This window comes from Dermacentor albipictus, chromosome 1, assembly GCF_038994185.2.
Source record: "Dermacentor albipictus isolate Rhodes 1998 colony chromosome 1, USDA_Dalb.pri_finalv2, whole genome shotgun sequence".
NCBI lineage: Eukaryota > Metazoa > Arthropoda > Arachnida > Ixodida > Ixodidae > Dermacentor > Dermacentor albipictus.
The window spans coordinates 450,427,252-450,447,733 of record NC_091821.1 but is presented as its reverse complement, the minus strand read 5'-3'; the positions used below and the strand labels follow the sequence as shown (position 1 = coordinate 450,447,733).

At 48.6% G+C, this 20,482-nt stretch overlaps 1 protein-coding gene across 5 annotated transcripts in view; it reads left to right on the top strand.

The window, feature by feature from the left end:
* LOC135911072 (arylsulfatase B-like) overlaps positions 1–20,482 on the top strand; it is an 80,889-nt gene that overhangs the window by 14,210 nt on the left and 46,197 nt on the right. For all 5 annotated transcript variants that reach the window (XM_065443168.2, XM_065443170.2, XM_065443169.2 and 2 more), the window contains 2 exons: positions 3,879–4,155; positions 19,024–19,183. In XM_065443168.2, the coding sequence (XP_065299240.2) occupies positions 3,879–4,155; positions 19,024–19,183 (437 nt within the window). The remainder of the gene's footprint in view (positions 1–3,878; positions 4,156–19,023; positions 19,184–20,482) is intronic.

Sequence of the window (20,482 nt, the reverse complement as noted above, 5' to 3'; positions counted from 1 at the left end):
ATTCAGTCGAAACCTCAGCAGTCATGGAGGCATTACGGAATCAGGGTGTAGATGAGCCATATGTAAAAATACTGGAAGATATCTATAGCGGCTCGACAGCCACCGTAGTCCTCCACAAAGAAAGCAACAAAATCCCAATAAAGAAAGGCGTCAGACAGGGAGATACGATCTCTCCAATGCTATTCACCGCATGTTTACAGGAGGTATTCAGAGACCTAGATTGGGAAGAAATGGGGATAAAATTAATGGAGAATACCTTAGTAACTTGCGATTCGCTGATGATATTGCCTTGCTTAGTAACTCAGGGCACCAACTGCAATGCATGCTCACTGACCTGGAGAGGCAAAGCAGAAGAGTAGGTCTAAAAATTAATCTACCGAAAACTAAAGTAATGTTTAACAGTCTCGGAAGAGAACAGCAGTTTACGATAGGTAGCGAGGCACTGGAAGTGGTAAGGGAATACATCTACTTAGGGCAGATAGTGACCACGGATCCGGATCATGAGACTGAATTAACCAGAAGAATAAGAATGGGCTGGGGTGCGTTTGGCAGGCATTCTCAAATCATGAACAGCAGGTTGCCACTATCCCTCAAAAGGAAAGTGTATAACAGCTGTGTGTTACCAGTACTCACATATGGGGCAGAAACCTGGAGGCTTACGAAAAGGGTTCTGCTGAAATTGAGGACGACGCAACGAGCTATGGAAAGAAGAATGATCGGTGTAACGTTAAGGGATAAGAAAAGAGCAGGTTGGGTGAGGCAACAAACGCGGGTAAATGACATCTTAGTTGAAATAAAGAAAAAGAAATGGACATGGGCCGGACATGTAATGAGGAGGGCAGATAACCGATGGTCATTAAGGGTTACGGACTGGATTCCAAGGGAAGGGAAGCGTAGCAGGGGGCGGCAGAATGTAAGGTGGACGGATGACATTAAGACGTTTGCAGGGACAACATGGCCACAATTAGTTTAGTACATGACCGGGGTATTTGGAGAAGCATGGGAGAGGCCTTTGCCCTGCAGTGGGCGTAACTAGGCTGATGATGATGATGATGATCCAGGTTTGTGGCTTTTATCATAGCGTTTTTCAAGACGACCACATCGTTCCAGAATTTCAATTTCTAAAAACCAAGCCGACATTCAATAATGTCGACGTGGGGATCGTGTCGTCTTTTCACCGTGTGTACGTCCCTTTTAGCGCAACCTTCCGTTCTAAAGAATGCATCACCAACTAGCCCAGCACTGAGTCTTATTTGTATTCGGGGGAAGAAACTTTGGTGTGGCCGCAGCTAATAGCATACAGTTGTCGAATATCAAATGGTAAGATAGCATAAACGTAATGTGAATGAACTAATTTATTTACCAAAGAGTTGCATATTTTCTCTATATTTTTGAACTGTTATATAATAGGATGTTCGCGCACGTGACAAACATTGCTGGTAGTTTTGTGGAAGAAATTACCAAGTTTTATTGTTATAATGCCGAATTTAACGATGGAGTCGGGCAACTTCATCTAAGGTCATCGGATTCCGCGTACCTGTTCCAAGTTTCGAGGGCTCATGGTAGGTGAGTCATCACTCCGTAGATGACTCACCGTGTGCATCCCAATGAACTATTCTCAGTATTGCTATATAACATACACAGGCTGTGAAATTGAAGTTGTGACTCTTGTTGTGCCCCAACTATAAGCGCTACATGAGATTGCGCGCTGCTCAAAATAACAATGAAGACACTCGCAAGCATCGCCATATAGATTTAATAGAATTTAACTACCCGCTGCACGACGCCTTCGCAAATCATAGATTCAAGTACGTAGTTTAAATCTGCAATGCTTTCTCTGTGGACATGACCACGCGGAGCAGGGGATAGGTGCCTGGCTACGCCTACGCGTTAGCTTACGCGGCTCCGACTCCACAGACGAGACGCGCACAAACCTGTAGCACACTGCTGCTATAAATCACCCTCAGCTGAAGCGTTATTGTTTGTGTTCGAGTAAAGTTTATCCTGAACTTCAATAATGCTACTTTATCTTATATTTCATTTATCTGATATTATAAGTGCCACATTGTGCGCAAATTGAAAATACCTAATGTTCGTATACGCACATCTTTCAGCACTGCTTCCGGAAAAGGCATGCCGAGCAGAGCGGAAGACAAATACTACTCTGTAGAAGAGCACGCATTTGGCGTGTTGGTTCATGGATTACGAGCAGTAAAACATCACTTAACGACAGGAAGAGGACAGGGACAGAGACACCAGCGCTGACTAACAACGAAGTGTCTTTGTTCTTTCAGTCAGCATATGTACACTCCACCGCTATCTCAAAGCACAGAATCAACTGAATGGAGCATGCGCAGGGGAGAAATGCAATAAATGCCGTAGGAAGGCAATCTCATTTGGAAGGAGGGAAATAGAGGGAAGGCTTACGCATGCTTCGCCGCTAACTTTAATATGGAAAGCTTCGGAAATAAGACGTGCGCGGTCATCGCGGTATTTTGACAGGCAGGTCACATCTTTAAAAGACGGCTTGCAGCCGCATTCATTGCAGTGCAGTGATAACTATTTCTGGCTCATTCTTGTGCTTCGTTTGAGTGTCCGCGCATGCAGTCATTGATGCACCACCCGGTTTGACCGATATAAAGAACGCTTGCATGAAAGGCGAATCTTATAAACCACACAGTCACAGCAGTCACCAGAAAACCTCTGTCTGTGCTGCTTTTTACAACTTTTTTGATGTTGTTCTTGGTCACCCGATTGACTTGATGGCACAGGCTACCTCACTTATTGCTCGCAGTGAACAGCAACCTATTGCCGGCCCTGCTGACAACCTTTATGAGATTATCTACAACCTGGTGCACATATGGGATAACCGCAGCAATTTGCCATGAGGGATTCTCAGATTGAGTAACCGCCGATTGCTTTCTTTTAAGGCTTGTTGCGAGGCTTTCAGCGATGCTGGTAAAATGTGCTACCGGGAAACTTGCCAGCGTCAGCCTGGCTACTTGCTTTTTGAAGCTTGCATCCACTTGGTGTTCACAAGAACTGATGAGGGCCGCCTTCATGCAAGATCTTGCAATACCGCGCTTGACTATCTTTGAGTGCGCGGAGGAAAAGGGAAGAAGGTTCTTATGATATCGAGGAGCCTAAGCCCAACATACATGATTGCTTGAGAACGATAGCTCCAAGTCTAAGAAACGCAGCTTGTTGTCTGACGGATGCTCCGGGATCAATTCAAAGGAATGTAAAATTATGCGGAACAGGTCAAACATTATAGTAGCAGCAGGCTGCGCGTCAGCACTATTTGTATTGTAAAAAATTAAAGGTCATCAACATATCGCCCCACTTTTGCAGTGCTCGTCTGGCTGAGCTTAGTAGCAAGATAGCGGTCCTAGCTGGCCTCTTTCATGCGAACGTTTTTATATCCGTGACCGCATATGCAATGACCGCGTGCGCGATCACTCAAACAATGTTCAAAAACGAGTCAGCGATAGTCACACTGCATTGCAATGAATGCGGCTGCAAGCCATCTTTTAAAGATGTGACCTACCTGGCAAAATACCACGATGACCACACACGTCTTATTTCCGAAGCTTTCCACATTCATGTTAGCGGCGAAGCATGTGTATGCCGTCCCTCTATTTCCCTCCTTCCGAAAGAGTTTGCATTCCTATCGCATTAATTGCATTTTCTCCCCTGCGCATGCTGAATTCTGTTGCTTGTGTGCTTTCAGATAGCGGCGGAGTGTATATATGCTGACTGAAAGGAAAAATACACTTGTTTGTTAGTCAGTCGTGGTGTCTGTGCCCCTCTCTTCATGCTGTTATTTAGCGCTGTTTTACTGCTCGTAACCACTTCGTACCCTCACTTTCGACTTGCAGGGAACATGCAGGATCAGAGGCTGATACCAACGCAGAACCATGGCTTAAAGACGGTGGCGACAATGACGGTGTCGCAAATTCACCTGCGGCGCCTACCGCAGGCACCGTTCGAGAACACCGTAGAAAGCCACTGATGTATGCCACAATCTTCACATTTCTGTTGGTAGGAGCAGCACTGGTCGCATTGATGCTGTGGCTGACAACGCGCGATGGTTTGGTGCAAGCCTCGTTGCACAAGCGGCCGCCTCACATCGTGTTTATACTTGCCGATGATTTGGTAAGCAGGTGTAAGCAGTTTGTAATGCTGTTTCTAATCTGTCTGTCTGTCTGTCTGTCTGTCTGTCTGTCTGTCTGTGTCTGTCTGTCTGTCTGTCTGTCTGTCTGTCTGTGTCTGTCTGTCTGTCTGTCTGTCTGTCTGTCTGTCTGTCTGTCTGTCTGTCTGTCTGTCTGTCTGTCTGTCTGTCTGTCTGTCTGTCTGTCTGTCTGTCTGTCTGTCTGTCTGTCTGTCTGTCTGTCTGTCTGTCTGTCTGTCTGTCTGTCTGTCTGTCTGTCTGTCTGTCTGTCTGTCTGTCTGTCTGTCTGTCTGTCTGTCTGTCTGTCTGTCTGTCTGTCTGTCTGTCTGTCTGTCTGTCTGTCTGTCTGTCTGTCTGTCTGTCTGTCTGTCTGTCTGTCTGTCTGTCTGTCTGTCTGTCTGTCTGTCTGTCTGTCTGTCTGTCTGTCTGTCTGTCTGTCTGTCTGTCTGTCTGTCTGTCTGTCTGTCTGTCTGTCTGTCTGTCTGTCTGTCTGTCTGTCTGTCTGTCTGTCTGTCTGTCTGTCTGTCTGTCTGTCTGTCTGTCTGTCTGTCTGTCTGTCTGTCTGTCTGTCTGTGTAACGTTATCATGTCTTGCCACTTTCTCTCTCATTGACTTTAGCAGAAAAAAAAATTACCGACGATTACGTTACTTCCTAATGCGAAATTTGAGCGCAGCAAATAAGCTGTTTCACCTTTTCGATAGATTGAGGCAAAGAAATCGAGCAACACATGTATGCGCTATCACAGAATTTTTTTTATTTTTCACACGTATTCCTTTAACAAAGACTCCACTAACAGTTCTTGACAGTCATGAAGGAAGCTTTGTGGTCGGAGAAATAGACTGATATATGTTGGACTTGGTACACCAATGCTTGATTCTCAAAGACGAGATCTATACAAGTGCCTCGCGAGGTTGTCACAGCCGTGGGACGCGTTACGAGCGAGAGGAACGGGATGTTCTCCCGCATAAGTGTTAGGAAATTGCTGTTTGTCTTTATGTCAACATTAAAGTCCCCCACTACTAACATCGGTGTGGATCGATGGACGGTTAATGCGAGTTGCAGGAAGTGCACGACGTCTTTCGTGAGTGCGGTAGGGGCGAAGTAGGCAGCTACTACCAGCAAGCCGTTGGGCAACTTTGCGGCGCACAGTTCGCCAACTTCAAAGTTCGAGCCGGCGCTTTGACAACCGGAGACTCGCAGGAAGGGGTGGGAGGGGGGCGGCGTGTACACCCAGCGGCAAACTATGGGGGCAGAAGCGCGTGCAGCAAGCGGACAACACGATAAAGGGAGGAGGGAAGAGATAGCAGCGACTGACTGATGCCGCTGACGCCGATAGTGAGTCAACCCCAGCTGCGGAGTTGGTTTCAGGGACAACGCCGCCGATGCCGACACAAACAATATGATACCCTCGCTTCCGCAGCGCTAAGAACCAGGGGGGGGGACCCTTTCCTCCTCTTTCTGCATGGCGGCGACGGTGTTCTATGCAGTCACGTTATCTTGACTCTCTAGCGGCGTCAGCGGCATCCAGCGGTATCAGTCGGTCGCTGCTAGCGCTGGGGGGATGAAAGGGGGGCGGAGCTGGTTACGAGGCCGACGACAACGCCGACGCGAAACCCAGGAACGGACGCCAAAGAGCTGCGCTCTAAAAAAATATCCTTAGGAGAAAAGAAAGGAACTTCACACGATTCGTTGTGCAACACGACATTGAAGGTACTACAACCCCTGTTCGGCCCTGCTCCCAGTCAAACAAGGTGTACATCGGCATCACAGATTTTTTGGGCTAAGTAGTAAAAGATCGGATCTTCAACGAGCATCTCCGGAACCTTCAGCGGCAGGCTGCCACAGCCCTTCTACAGTACTTCAACGCATGCTGGTAGAAAGGTGAGCTACCGGCTGCTCAAGTTACTCGAAGATGACCATAGTCCCCTAACCAAATAAACGCCGCAGCATCGAGAACTTGCGCCCTATTTCCCTTACATCGTGCGTAGGGAAACTATTCGAGCATATGATACACAAGCGACTAACCTCATACTTCGAAGACAACGGATATTTCCCGAACACCATGTTTGGTTTCAGGCAGAACCTGTCAACGCAAGTATCTTGCTTACACTAAAGGAAGGCCTCATCGACCACCTCAGCAACAAAACGATATCATCGATCTTAGCCACCGACTTAAAGGGAGCTTTTGACAACGCCACTCACGACTCTATCCTCTGCAACCTCGAAGACCTAAGCTGCAGGTCTTTGACATACGACTGTCAGGAATTTCCTGATGGACTGCAAGACCACAGTTGGAATATAAGACCTGCGGCACGACGGCATCCGACTACCGAGCGAAAGCACCCCGCAGGGCTAGGTCATATTGCTACGGCACAATATGTGCGATCACGAAAGGCCAGCAGTGTGAAGACGACGACGACGATTAGAAGCTAGTGCGGGCTGTTGCCTCTTGGCCAAGCGCAGCGTATTTTCCTTGTAAATATATTTGTACATAGCTTTTCGTCTGCGTTTTCCTACGTAACATATCTGGTGGAGGTGGACGTTCCCTGTACCTCGTCACGGAGCTTCGCAGTGGACGGTACGTCGAGCCTTCCTTCATGGCTCCCGGCGACGACAACCGGACTCCCCCGGCTCCGACACCTGCTGCCACTTCGACGACCTACATCACTCTCCCCACTCCCCGTGATCCTGGCGTATTCTCGGGCCAAGATGGGGAAGACGTCGATGACTGGATCAGCCTGTATGAACACGTCAGCCGCAATAACCGGTGGGACCCTACTATTATGCTCGCCAACGTAGTCTTTTACCTCGGTGGCACACCTCGAGTTTGGTATCGCACGCACGAAGATGAGCTCACCATTTGGGATTCACTTAAGACACAGCTTCGTGACTTGTTCGGCAACCCCTACGGTCAACAACTTGCCGCGCAGAAGGCGCTTTCCGGCCGTGTGCAGACGTCAACAGAGCCCTATGTCACGTACATTCAGGACGTCTTGGCTCTGTGCCGCAAAGTTGACACCCACATGACTGAGTCAGACAAGGTTTCCCACATCCTCAAAGGCATTGCCGATGACGCCTTCCACTTGCTCGTTTGCAACAACGTAGCCACGGTGGATGCTGTTATAAAAGAGTGCCGCCGCCTGGAACTCGCCAAAAGCCGACGTATTGACCAGCAGTTTGCCCGTCTGCCCAACACCCCAGCGGCATCTTCCTGTGCCGACGCTCCTCGTCCCAACAACACTGCCGATGTTACCAGGATCGTCCGGCGTGAGATCGAGGCCGCCTATCCGGCTGCCTTCGACTCTAGTCCCACCAACACATCTGCAGTCACGGTCACACTGATCCAGGCAGTTGTCCGCCAGGAGTTTGAAAACATGGGTCTTCACACCATTTGCTCGGCCCATCGCCCTGATACCCGCCCGGCTTCTTCGATTTCGCCCCGTCCCGCATCTTCTTACCCACCACGTTTCCGCAACCCATCTGAATGGCGCACTGCGGACGACAAGCCTATTTGTTTCCACTGCCGTCGAATCAGGCACATTTCTCGGCACTGTCGTAGTCGCTGGAGTTCCCCGATCCGGTCTACTTATACTGCCTACTCTCGCCCCTCAGGTGGCCCTTCTCGTCCCTATGCCGCACGCTCCGATAACGCCGCCACTGATTCTCCTGCAACGAACCGGCCCTATTCTCATTCGCCTTCGCCCCAACGACGACAATCTCGCTCTCCCCAGCCCCGTCGCTCCTATTCGCCGACTCCCTTCGGACGCCGCTCCCAGCCGGAAAACTAGACGATGCAGCGCCTCGAGGTGACGCTGCATTGCTCCCTACGTCGCCAAATCCTCTACTGACTTTGCCCACTCATCTGAACTTTCTTGACTTGCAAGTCGACGGTGTTTCTGTGTCTGCTCTCATAGACACTGGGGCGCATTTGTCCGTAATGAGCGCTGACCTTCGTAACCGGCTCAAGAAAATTATCACGCCCGCCACGACGCCTGTTGTCCGTGTCGCCGATGGCGGAACAGCCCCCTTAATTGGTATGTGTACCGCCCGCGTCTCCTTCGCCGATCGCTCAACAATCGTGCTATTCACAGTCATCGCCCACTGTCCCCACGACATCATCCTCGGCTTAGACTTCCTCTCCGCACATTCTGCTCTCATCGATTGTTCCGCCAGTACTGTCCGCCTTGACCTGCCTGTTCTGGATCCTGCTGAACCACACCCCAGTCGCCTCAGTTCCGTTGACTTCGTTCGCTTGCCACCTTCGGCACTGACCTACGTTGACCTAGTGTCATCCCCACCAGTCCCCGACGGTCAATACATCGCGGCTCCTATGCAAGACGTCCTCCTTACACACGGGATCACAGTACCCCATACAGTTTTATCTATTACGGCGAATTGCGTCTGCCTGCCAGTGGTCAACTTTGGCTTGACGACACAAGTGCTGCCACGTGGGATGTCTTTGGCCCAGCTTTGTTCATTCGAGGATCACTCAGTGGCATCCATTGCAGTAGACGACACTTCATCCGATACTCCTCTACCATCGCAGTCGACAAATTGTACCATCGCTGACTTACGGAAACTGATTGCCCCCGACTTGCCCTCCGAGCACGCTCGTGAACTCTACCGCGTTCTGTTTTCCTACCACGATATTTTTGACTTTCACGATCGTCCTTTAGCCCAAACTACGGCTGTCAAACATCGCATTAATACCGGCGATGCCCCTCCTATTCATCGCCGCCCGTATCGAGTGTCACCAGCTGAGCGTCAAGTTATTCACGCAGAAGTTCGCAAAATGCTTGCCAAGAACATTATTGAACCGTCATGTAGTCCTTGGGCGTCACCGGTTGTGCTGGTAAAAAAGAAGGATGGCTCATGGCGCTTTTGCGTGGATTATCGGCACCTTAACAGGGTTACCAAAAAGGATGTGTATCCCCTACCTCGGATTGATGACGCCCTTGACTGCCTCCACGGTGCTCGCTATTTCTCCTCTATTGACCTTCGCTCCGGCTATTGGCAGATTGCCGTGGACGATCTCAACCGCGAGAAGACTGCCTTTGTAACACCCGACGGTCTTTATCAATTCAAGGTGGTGCCGTTCGGCCTATATAACGCTCCTGCCACTTTTGAACGCATGATGGACTCCCTTCTTGATGGTTTCAAATGGTCCACGTGCTTGTGCGGACGACGTTATCGTATTCTCCCCAACGTTCGCCACGCACCTCGAGCGCCTCTCAGCAGTCCTGGACGTTTTTCGGCGAGCCGGTCTGCAACTCAACGCATCGAAGTGCCAATTCGGCCGTCGCCAGATTACCGTCCTTGGACATCTCGTTGACGCGAACGGAGTGCAAGCGGACCCAGGCAAGATCCATGCTGTTACGCACTTCCCTGTTCCGAAGTGTGTGAAGGATGTGCGCAGCTTCATCGGCCTTTGTTCGTACTTCCGCCGTTTCGTCAGGAATTTCGCCGCCATAGCACGACCACTAACCGATCTTTTGAAAAAAGACGCTCCTTTCCAGTGGGGCGATAACGAGGCCTCTGCATTCTCTCATCTAATCGGCATTCTCACAACGCCTCCCGTTCTGGCCCATTTCGATCCTTCTGCGCCTACCGAAGTCCGTACTGATGCCAGCGGTCACGGAATTAGAGCAGTACTGGCACAACGCCAGCGTGGCCACGACCGTGTTATCGCTTACGCCAGCAGGCTCCTCTCACCCGCGGAGCGCAACTATTCCATCATTGAGCGTGAGTGTCTGGCCCTAGTTTGGGCGGTTGCGAAATTACGCCCATACTTATATGGCCGATCCTTTTCCGCTGTCACGGACCATCACGCGTTTTGTTGGTTATGCTCATTGAAAGACCCTTCAGGAAGACTTGGTCGCTGGGCCTTACGCCTCCAAGAATATTCGTTTTCTGTCACCTACAAATCCGGCCGACTACACACGGACGCTGACTGCCTGTCTCGTTACCCGGTAGACGAGCCTGACGACGCCGACAGTAGTACCGCCGACGGCATTTTCTCTGTGTCTGCCTTCGCTAACATCGCCGATGAGCAGTACCGAGACCTATCGCTGCGAGTACTCATCGAGCGTCTGCGCTCTACACCTACCGACGCATCCGTTCGCCGATAGGGGCGGCAGGGCGGCATTCAAGGGCGGCATTCTGTACCGAAGGAGCTTCCTCCCTGATGGCCCTGATCTTCTTCTTGTCGTGCCAAAACATCTACGACAGACTGTGCTCTTTGAGATGCATGACGCACCCACTGCAGGACATCTTGGGGTAACCCGCACGTACGACCGCGTCCGCCGCCGCTTCTATTGGCCTGGTCTCGCTCGCTCCGTTCGACGCTATGTTGCTGCCTGTGATCCCTGCCAGCGTCGGAAGACACCTCAGGTGCTACCTGCCGGTCATCTCCAGCCGATCACCGTCCCTGTGGAACCATTCTTTCGTGTTGGATTAGACCTGCTCGGTCCCTTTCCCACGTCATCCTCTGGGAACAAATGGGTAGCCGTCGCGACTGATTACGCCACCCGATACGCTATCTCCCGGGCTCTCCCTACCAGCTGCGCCACTCACGTCGCGGACTTTCTCTTGCGTGACATTATCTTGCTTCATGGCGCCCCGCGACAGCTGCTTACTGACCGTGGTCGAAACTTCCTCTCGAAAGTTGTCGCTGACATTGTGCGTTCCTGCTCCATTCAACACAAACTGACTACTTCATACCATCCTCAAACCAATGGCCTGACAGAGCGGTTAAACCGTACTCTTACCGATATGCTGGCCAAGTACGTTTCCAAGGACCGCCACGACTGGGACATTGCCCTTCCTTACGTAACATTTGCGTACAATTCTTCCCGGCACGACACCGCCGGATTTTCTCCCTTTTATCTACTGTACTGTCGCGAACCTACCTTGCCCCTAGACACGGCACTTCCTCCTGCTGCAGTCTCAACAAGCGAGTATGCGCGCGACGCCATCGCCCTCGCCGACCATGCACGCCAGCTTGCCCGTGCTCGACTTACGGCCTCACAGACCACTCAGCAGTGTCAGTACAACGCCCGCCATCGTGACGTACAGTTTTCACCTGGTGCGCTCGTGCTCCTGTGGTCGCCCTATCGTCACGTCGGACTTTCAGAGAAGCTTCTTTCGCGATACACAGGGCCCTACCGCGTGCTGCGCCAGGTGACGCCTGTGACTTACGAAATTGCTCCTGTGGGCTCAACCTCGTCCTCTCCTGTGGCATCTAGTGATGTCGTACACGTCAGTAGGCTCAAGGCCTACTACACTGCTTCCGAGCCCGATCTTTAGTCGCTCCGGAACGGTGCTTTTGCAGCCGGGGGTAGTGCTACGGCACAATATGTGCGATCACGAAAGGCCAGCAGTGTGAAGACGACGACGACAATTAGAAGCTAGCGCGGGCTGTTGCCTCTTGGCCAAGCGCAGCGTATTTTCCTTGTAAATATATTTGTACATAGCTTTTCGTCTGCGTTTTCCTACGTAACAATATTACCGCTGCTATTCAGGTTCGCCATGATCAAAATTACCCAGCCCCCTCGATGCCATACCAGATCTACGACACGTTTTTTATGCAGATGGTATGACGATATGGATAAGAGCCATAAACACCGGAATGCAAAAACCGCACCTACTGAAAGCACAAGATGCCATCGGGAGCTACTTGCAACAATACGGCCTCTGCTGTGCACCTGAGACGTCGGAACACCTGGTCCTCAAGTTAAGAACTTGAGTTAAGAACAGCCGCCTACAATAAACTTAACCCAAACGTCACCCTCAATGGAACGCCCATCCCAAACGTAGAAACCCTACGAGCTCTACGGCATCCACAAAGGCAGCTCCGGGGCAGCCACCTTCCCGCAACTGCAACGAATGCTATCGGAGCTCACGCATTTCCTCAAGAGAGCTACAAGCCATAGAAGCGGACTTAAAGAACCAGAGATGCTACGTGTGATACAAGCACTTGTCACCAGTCGAATAACATACGATACACCCTACCTCAAGCTGAAGAATGCAGAAGTAGAGAAACTTAACGTTTAAATACATAAAGCCATAAAAATCGTCCTAGGGCTAGCATGCCGTGCTGCTATTGCGAGACTTCTCAAGCTGGGCATATACAACACTTGGAAACAAGTAGCTGGAGCTCACAAAGTCCGTCAGTTAGAAGCTCATGCCAACCGGAAGATCAGCGCTACAACGGCTGAGCTACGGTGAGACCGTTATAGTGACCACGGACCGAAAAGAAAAGATTCTTCCAAATTACTTCGAATCCCTTTGCCTGACACCAATTCCACGCAACAAGCACCCCACGTACCATATGTGAAGAATAAAAAGCCCGAGTGGATACCCTACGGTGAAGAGACAGGCAAGATCCGGACGCCAGAGACACCGCCGCAGTCAAATACCCGCAAAGAAAAGCTTACGCCCTGAGCGCCATAGAAACCCAGGGCAGAAAGCTAGCATCTACCACAGTACGCGCACAAAACCTTAAGATTGCAGGAAAGACGGCGATCACCCTATAAACCACGATGTGCATGGACGTTGCTGTCGCCTTTACCGATTCTGAAGCCTTTGTCAGGAACTACAGTAAGGGTCGCGTGTCGACAGAACAATAAACATATTGAAACGCCGAAGGACAACCGTGCCGTAGACCTGGGTGACATGGGCTCCTGAACACGAGGGGGTGGAGGAAAACAAAGCAGCACACGTCGCAGCCCGATGCCATGCCTGCCGGGACAACCCTTCCTACTCTCGATATGCCTAGTCTGCATCTGTAGGGGCAGACCGTACCCATAGCATACTCAGCGATCCTTCAACGTCACAGACTGTAAAACAGGGTATTCCCACCACCTCACCCAAACCTTAACAAAGAATAAAACACCACACTCAGAAGTCTACAAAGTAACACTTACACCGACGGAATAATCATGCACAGACTCTACCCAACGCTGCAAGGATACTAATGCCCAATGTGTGGCATACCGGACACCTTGGTGAACCTGATTCTTGAGTGCCCATCACATCTAGACACAGACGCATCGCCTTCACCGAAAGACGGGAACGCCAGACAAGAAATCGAAGACCTCATCGAAACGTGAGAGGCCAAGCTCGTCTTCGAGGACCTGGAACAAGAACGATGCTCCGTCGCCAGAGTCCAAAGAGGCAGGTCAGGCCAGAGGGTTCCTGGAATGGCGACACCTTCCACCGAGAGTAGAACAACGGCTTTTCCTGGGCTACTGTTTCGAAAATAAATGTTTATTCTTCCTCCTCCAAATACTAAAGAGCTGGGAATATGGCCATCTCTGTAACTTGAGCATTGCTTGTAACACTCACGGCTGCTTGTAACGTCTCGAGCGAAGCATCGGAAACTGAAGTGCTCGTTAACAAACTAAAGTAACATACGCATAAAATGACAATTCTCAGTATCTCTGTAGTTTTTCTTTCGGTGCTTAAAGCGGATATTTTTGCGAGGTAGCTGTAGTGCTGCCGCTTGTTTTCTGCGCGTCAAACTTTGAGCGGAGGCTCCTCTATATCTACACTAAATCATACGCAGTTATGCGGGCCAAAATTTCGTTGTTGTCGGCCATTACGCAAGATGACTTCTGGGCGCGGCCTTGCACCGGTTCACGTTTGTTTATATCATATGAAGGTCGGTGCCCCATCACGTACATTGTCATTACGATTCCGTTAACTACATGAAAGCGAATACTTCCGGTGATCTTATCAGTTGTCTGTCCGGCATCGCTCTTTGGGGCCGTTTTATTGCGACAACAATAACGCAGACTCTCAAAGCAACATTGTGTTCCGATCATTGGGTCCTGCAGCGGAGCCCTGGCAGCATTCTGCATGCGCTGCGCTGCCGGTATGACTGTTGTGTCCACACACACTAGTTTTCCTGTTGACTAGCTGCGTGTATGCAGGGCTCTCAGCCCAATGGGCGGTAAACTTCAAGCTAGTGCTATTAAATCCTTCCACAGGGCGCTGACCAACGCTGACAGTTTTTTGTTGGTCTCATCTCGTGCGCCATAAAGGTGCAACGTGTGCAACGCCAGTGACGATGCTCCGCATCCCGTCAGCTTTGTGAGATCTCTGGCGGCTGTCAGCAGTCGCCTTGCATGCTACGTAATGCCAGCACGTTGACCGTTCTGGCAAGGCATCGCCCGTATATCTTTTTCCTTTTAAACGAGTCCTCTTTCGCGAGTTACTACCTCTCCCGCTTTTCTTCGTATAGATTACGTGTGTTTGTAACGTCTTTCATCGGTAAATCCTAGAGGTAGCGAATGTACGTGCCACTTCGCATGTGTCACTGGATATGTGCGCCAGGATTTACTGTGTACGTCCCAATGAATATGTGTTAACACTGTGTACTAGCGACTGTGGCCACTGTGCACTTGATGACACTGGGCATGTGTTGCTGCATATCTCGTCCTTGGGTTATGGGTTCATGCTTCTGAGTCTGTGCAACGTGGCCCACATGGTATGTGATTACCCTGGCAATGATGATGATAACTGATGACAAAAATTTGCAAAGTAACTTAAGAGGAAGCTTTAGCTCGGGTGTTCCTATCTAAATACATGTAAAGTGAGAATTCGTTTTTCTTGGTAACCACTGCACCAAATTTGACAAGGTTTGTTGCATTAAAAAAAAGAAACTTCATATCTAGTGACTGTTGATGTTAAATTTTTGATTAGGTTCTCAATTCTTTATTAAAAATTTACAAAAATAAAAAATTTCTAATAACGAAACTACCAAGTTTACAACTCTGTAACTCAGCAACACAAAGGATGTCACAATTCTGTGAATTGCGCCTAATAGTACATTTCAAGCGGACAAAATTGACATGTAACACATGAATCTTAAAAATTTGCTAATCTGGAAATACAGCTGTTACAGAGCCCTTGTAAACAACGCAACGAATTCACGCAAGCTATAAATTGACATAAAGAATTTGTCCGCTTTGAAATATCTAATGTATGTCGTTTACAGAACCGCGATATCTGTTCTTGATGCAGAGCTATTAATTTGTAAACTTCCTGCTTCTAATATTTTCATACTGTCGAATATTTGAAAAATTGTTAAAGAAAATTCACGCCATAAATCAATATTTCCCTTTCAATAGTCGCTACAATTTAACTTTCTCTCTCAAATGCAACAAATTGCATTAAAATCGGTCCAGGGGTTATCTAAAAAAACGTTCTTGCGTTTTACATGTATTTGAATAGGCCGCGTCAGAGTTGGGCCCGAGCTAAAGGTTCCTTGTAACTCTAACTCTAACTCTAACGCATCCTAGGGCCGTATAACGTAAAACTATTCCAATGTGTTTTTATTCCAATCTGCTGACGTCAAATTGCGTAACCGCCGACGCGAGCATCGGGCGGTCACCCGCACGGTTGTCTGATCAAAACAATCAAATGCTCGCCTCGTTCATAGGAGGTCACTTTTGTTTACTTGAAAACCAAATAACATTGCCTGCGCTGAGCGGCTTGTCTTATCTAATTGGCCTGCAAGAGGCGAGGAGCATGCTCAAGTGGAGAGGGATTCGATGGAGACGAGCCACTGCACAGAATATCGATAACCGGATGAAGAGTGCGGTGCCGGCGTCTGTGATTTGCCCACGTTCTCTTATTTAGCTTGCGCTGGCTCGTCGACAGTCGCGGCAGCATGCAATGGAAGCTTAAGAATGACGCTAAAACGGAACCCCAGCAAAGAAGAGCTGGCAGAACGAGGTCGTAAACGTGCCCAAAGTACCGCCGCGAGAGACCACCCAATAATGACCTATATAGCTATCGAGGCACTCCGGGCGCATGTTCGCCATATATGCTGAGTCCCTGACCACCGTCACGCTCGCTTGCCTGAGAAAAGACCCAAGGTAGCGTTCTCCATATCAATTGCAGCTAACCGGCACTCTTTGTCCTTGAGGCACTCACCCGCAACAAGAACGCCATCCCCTATGTGGTGCTTGAAAAAGCCTCCTGTGTACCTTGCTGTTCCAGGAATACTGAAGAAAGCTAGCCTGACCACCGCGGCTCTCAAGCAGATCACATTGGAACTTTTGCATTGTTCATACGCTAACCGAATCCATGTTTACACGGATAGTTCCGTCTCGGAAAATTCTACGGGCGCCGTTGTTCTACCATCTCAATCGGTAGTCATCCAGTTTAGGACTTCACACGTAACGACATCTACAAGTTCCGAACTGGCCGCTCTTCGCGCTGCTGTCGAATACATTGAAAAAGAACCGTCTAACAAATGGTCAATATTTTGTGACTCGAAAGCAGCCCTCCAGTGCTTGCGAAGTTTACGACGTGGCAATTATGAACACCTAGTGTCACAAATCAACGAAACCTGCCATTGCGCTTCTCAACGAGGACATGATATCATATTTCAGTGGCTGCCGGGACATTGTGGCGTCGTTGGTAATCACCTCGCCGATGACGCTGACCGACGTGATCAGGCTGGCTCACCGACACTCGTTATACCTTTATCGAGAGTCGATGCTGCAAGAAAGCTTCACAGTCTCGCACGTGCCCTCACGTTTAGTTACTGGCATACACCACAAAACTCTAAGCGGCGTTTGTACAGCTTCGACCCATCACTGAAACTTAAATTACCAGTGAAGCTTCCACGACGTGACGCAACACTGCTGTGTCGGCTGTGGTTAGGAGAAGAATTAACCAACTACTACAGCTATCGTATTGGAATGGCGCATTCACCAATGTGCGCTACGTGTAAGTGGGAAGAGACCATCAGCCACCTTCTGTGCCACTGTTATCGCTTCGATAATCAACATGAGACTTTCCAGTGTGCCTTGAATAGACTGGATGGCAGGCCATTTACGGAAGCGAAGATCTTGGGAGCCTGGCCTCACAGTTCATTAGCCCAGAAAGCAGTTCGAGCGCTTTTTCACGACCTGAAGGCAACAGACTTGAGTGCCCCACTATACACATCCTACACCTAAGTTCTCTCTCTCTCTCTTTCACTCCCCATTCCCCTCCCCACGTGTAGGGTAGCAAACTGGACTCAGTCTGGTTAACCTTCCTGCCTTTCCTTCTTCCCGTCTCTCTCTCTCTCTCTCTCACTCTCTCGAAAACTTTACATGGCCACGCAAGAAGTTTTATTACACGTAAATAAACCGGTGCTCTCCGACAGGGGCGAGTAGCCAGGGTGGGAGCGATCGCCGGCCATCTTTTATTCCTTTAGGAACGGGGCAGCCTTCGGCTATTCAGAAGAAAACTCAGTTTTGTTCGACATATTAATGCATCTTTAACGCGTACGCGTCACATTGACGTGGGAAGTTTTTGAGGTATTGTGACTTCACGTGAGCGGCAGGTAAACTGGGTGCAGCCCTACAACTTTTGACCAATAGCCGAGGGCTAAAGACTAAAAGGCGTCAAATTAGAAATAACTATATTTGTTTTGTTCGGTCAAATTATGCATGATCAGTGTGTACACGTCATATCAGGTGGGGAGCTATCGCGGTTTTGGTGACGTCTCATGACCGACAGGTGAAGGAGCGGTGGTCCAAAAAAGTTTTTCACCAATCGCGGTGGGCTGATTGCAGAATTGTAATAAAAAAGTTTGGAATAGTTTTATGTAATAGCGTCCCTATTCAACTACATGTAAAACGTAAAAACGTTTTTCTGAGATTACCTCTGGACCGATTTTAATAAAATTTGTTGCATTTTCGAGAGGAAATTTAATTCTAGTGACTGTTGGATGCGGAATTTCGATTTAGGGCCTGAATTTTGTTAAGAACATTTTCTAAAATTCCGCAGTTTCAAAAAAAGAAAAACAGAAGCACGAAGTTTACAAGTTAATAGCTCTGCATCAAGAACAGATATCGCCGTTCTGTAAGCGGTATCCATTAGATCATCCAAAGCGGACAAATGTGATATGTCAATTTATATCTTACGGGAATTCGTTACGTTGTGCACAAGGGTTCTGCAAAAGCTGTATGTTTACATTAAAATATTCCTTTAGATTCATGGGTGACATATCAATTTTGTCCGCTTTAGATGTACTATTATATGCAATTCACATAATTTTGATATTATTTTTCATTGCTGAGTTACAGCGTTGTAAACTTGATAGTTTCGTCCTCTGAATTTTTTTTTATTTTGCCATTTTTTTATAAAATATCGATCACATAAATCGAAGATTCGAAAGCAACAGTCGCTAGATTTTGAGTTTTTTTTTAATGCGACAAAGCTCGTCCAATCAGGTGCAGTGATTGCCGAGAAAAACTAATTATCCTTTCATATGTATTTAGACAGGAGCACCTGACCTATAGCTTCATGTTAAGAGTCCTCCCAAGTTTTTTTTTCTTTTAGAGTTTTTGCTATAGATGAAAAACATAGCGGTACATCCGCATGGGAGCCATGGCGCGACAGCGGAAGGAAGGGGGGGGGGTAGGACATCCGGGGACAGTTTGAAGATTATGTGACGCGGCGGCGTTTTTGTCTTTCTTTTGCACACCACACTTCAGGAAAGCGTCAGAAAGCGCACATGCCGACGAGGCCCACCCACCAACTGTGAGAGTGCATTGTACTCCAATGTGGGTGACACAAATTTAACACCGACGCAACAGGACGCCAGCTATATAGAGGCACAGACGCTTCGAACAGAGAATTGCCTACGTACATCAATGCTTTGTGTGTCTATGTCATCCTTGTGTTGCTGCATTGTTCTAAGTTTGGTCCCAAACATAAAACGACAGGCCTAAAACAAGCATTTGTATAAAAAACGTTTATACTTCCCCTCTATAAAGCAATAAATGGTATTCTCAGAAATCTGAAGCCAGTGTTATGATCACAGATATTGACTAAATTTTATCCACAGGGTTGGGCCGACGTCAGCTACAATGGGAACCCACAGATTCGCACTCCAAATATTGATGCTCTAGCCTGGAACGGAGTCCGGCTCACAAGACTCTATCACCAGCACTTGTGCACACCGTCAAGAGCAGCGATCATGACTGGGCTCTATCCAATACACACAGGTGCGGCTATTCCGTGTTTCCACCACATATTGCACCCCTCCCCCTCCCCGCCCAATTCCAGTTTATGGAGTTTGACATTCGCAAACTGCGCAGTTGGGGATAGCAAACGTGTAGCACAGGACTCCCAAATATATTGGAGTAGCTGCGATATTTTTATTGTGCATCCCATTGGCTGTACAGTGCTCACGGAATGAAACGCGTCAATTTAGGGCTAACTAATGCCCAGACTTTCGTTTGTACCGGCTGCAGTTCGTGTCACATCGACGTAACTTTGGTGTGTACACTTCAGAGTCAGTCAGAGTCACCTTTTGTGACCAGATTCATAGCGACATGACATGGTACTCTCGAGTTCTCTGCACATATGCTGGGTTCTACCAAATACTCGCTGTCGCGTTTCATTCCGTGAGCACTGTACATGCACGACATTTTTGTATCCCTCCCCCTCCCCTCTCTTTCCCGTCGCAATGCGGCCGCTGTGGCTGTGAATCGGACCCGTGACCTAATGCTCGGCTGCGAAACGCCATAGCCGCTGAGCTACGGCGGCTGGCGGGCCCCTAATTCAGAGCAAGCCATTGTCAAGACGTTTACTGCACAATGCATTAATTTCGAGCGCAGAATACCTGGTGCCATATCAGATTACCTGGTGAGTCTGTCTTGCGGAATGCAGGAGACACGAAATGATGTATACAATGGCAGTAATGGCTCCAACTCTAACCTCTACCGGGAACAACTTAATATATCAACGTTCCCACATTTCGTTAATCATTAGTTATACTAATGAAGCTGGAATAAACGCAAAAGAAATTTTTTGTAGTTTGATCAGTTGTTATGAATCACTAATTCTGTGCCTATATATTTTACCTTCTGGCATCGATTACTTATATGTGTGCGTAGCATTCCTCAAATGAGTGTATTGTTTGTGTTAGATGAATAGTTCTTCGAGATGAATGCATGCAGAGTCATTCTCGAAAACAGGCTAGTTTTCACTGTGTTTTCCTTATTATGTGTTTATATGCACGTATCCTCATCATGCGATTTGTCGCTCATTATGGGAAGGAATTTTTCAAAGTTAGCTCTGATCAGAGCATTTACACGTACGTAAATATTCTGTGACTGCGTTGCCACTCGTGTTAATCGCTTTATCTGCTTCAAATAAGATGTTGATTAATCAAATTCAGTTATCTATAGCGAGCTCAATGACTTGTATCCATCAATTTCTTATGCCTGACAAGAATATCTCTCTTTTTCTTCTACAGTAAAAGGTGGGCGTGAATTACAAATAATTGCCGAGAGCCTCCA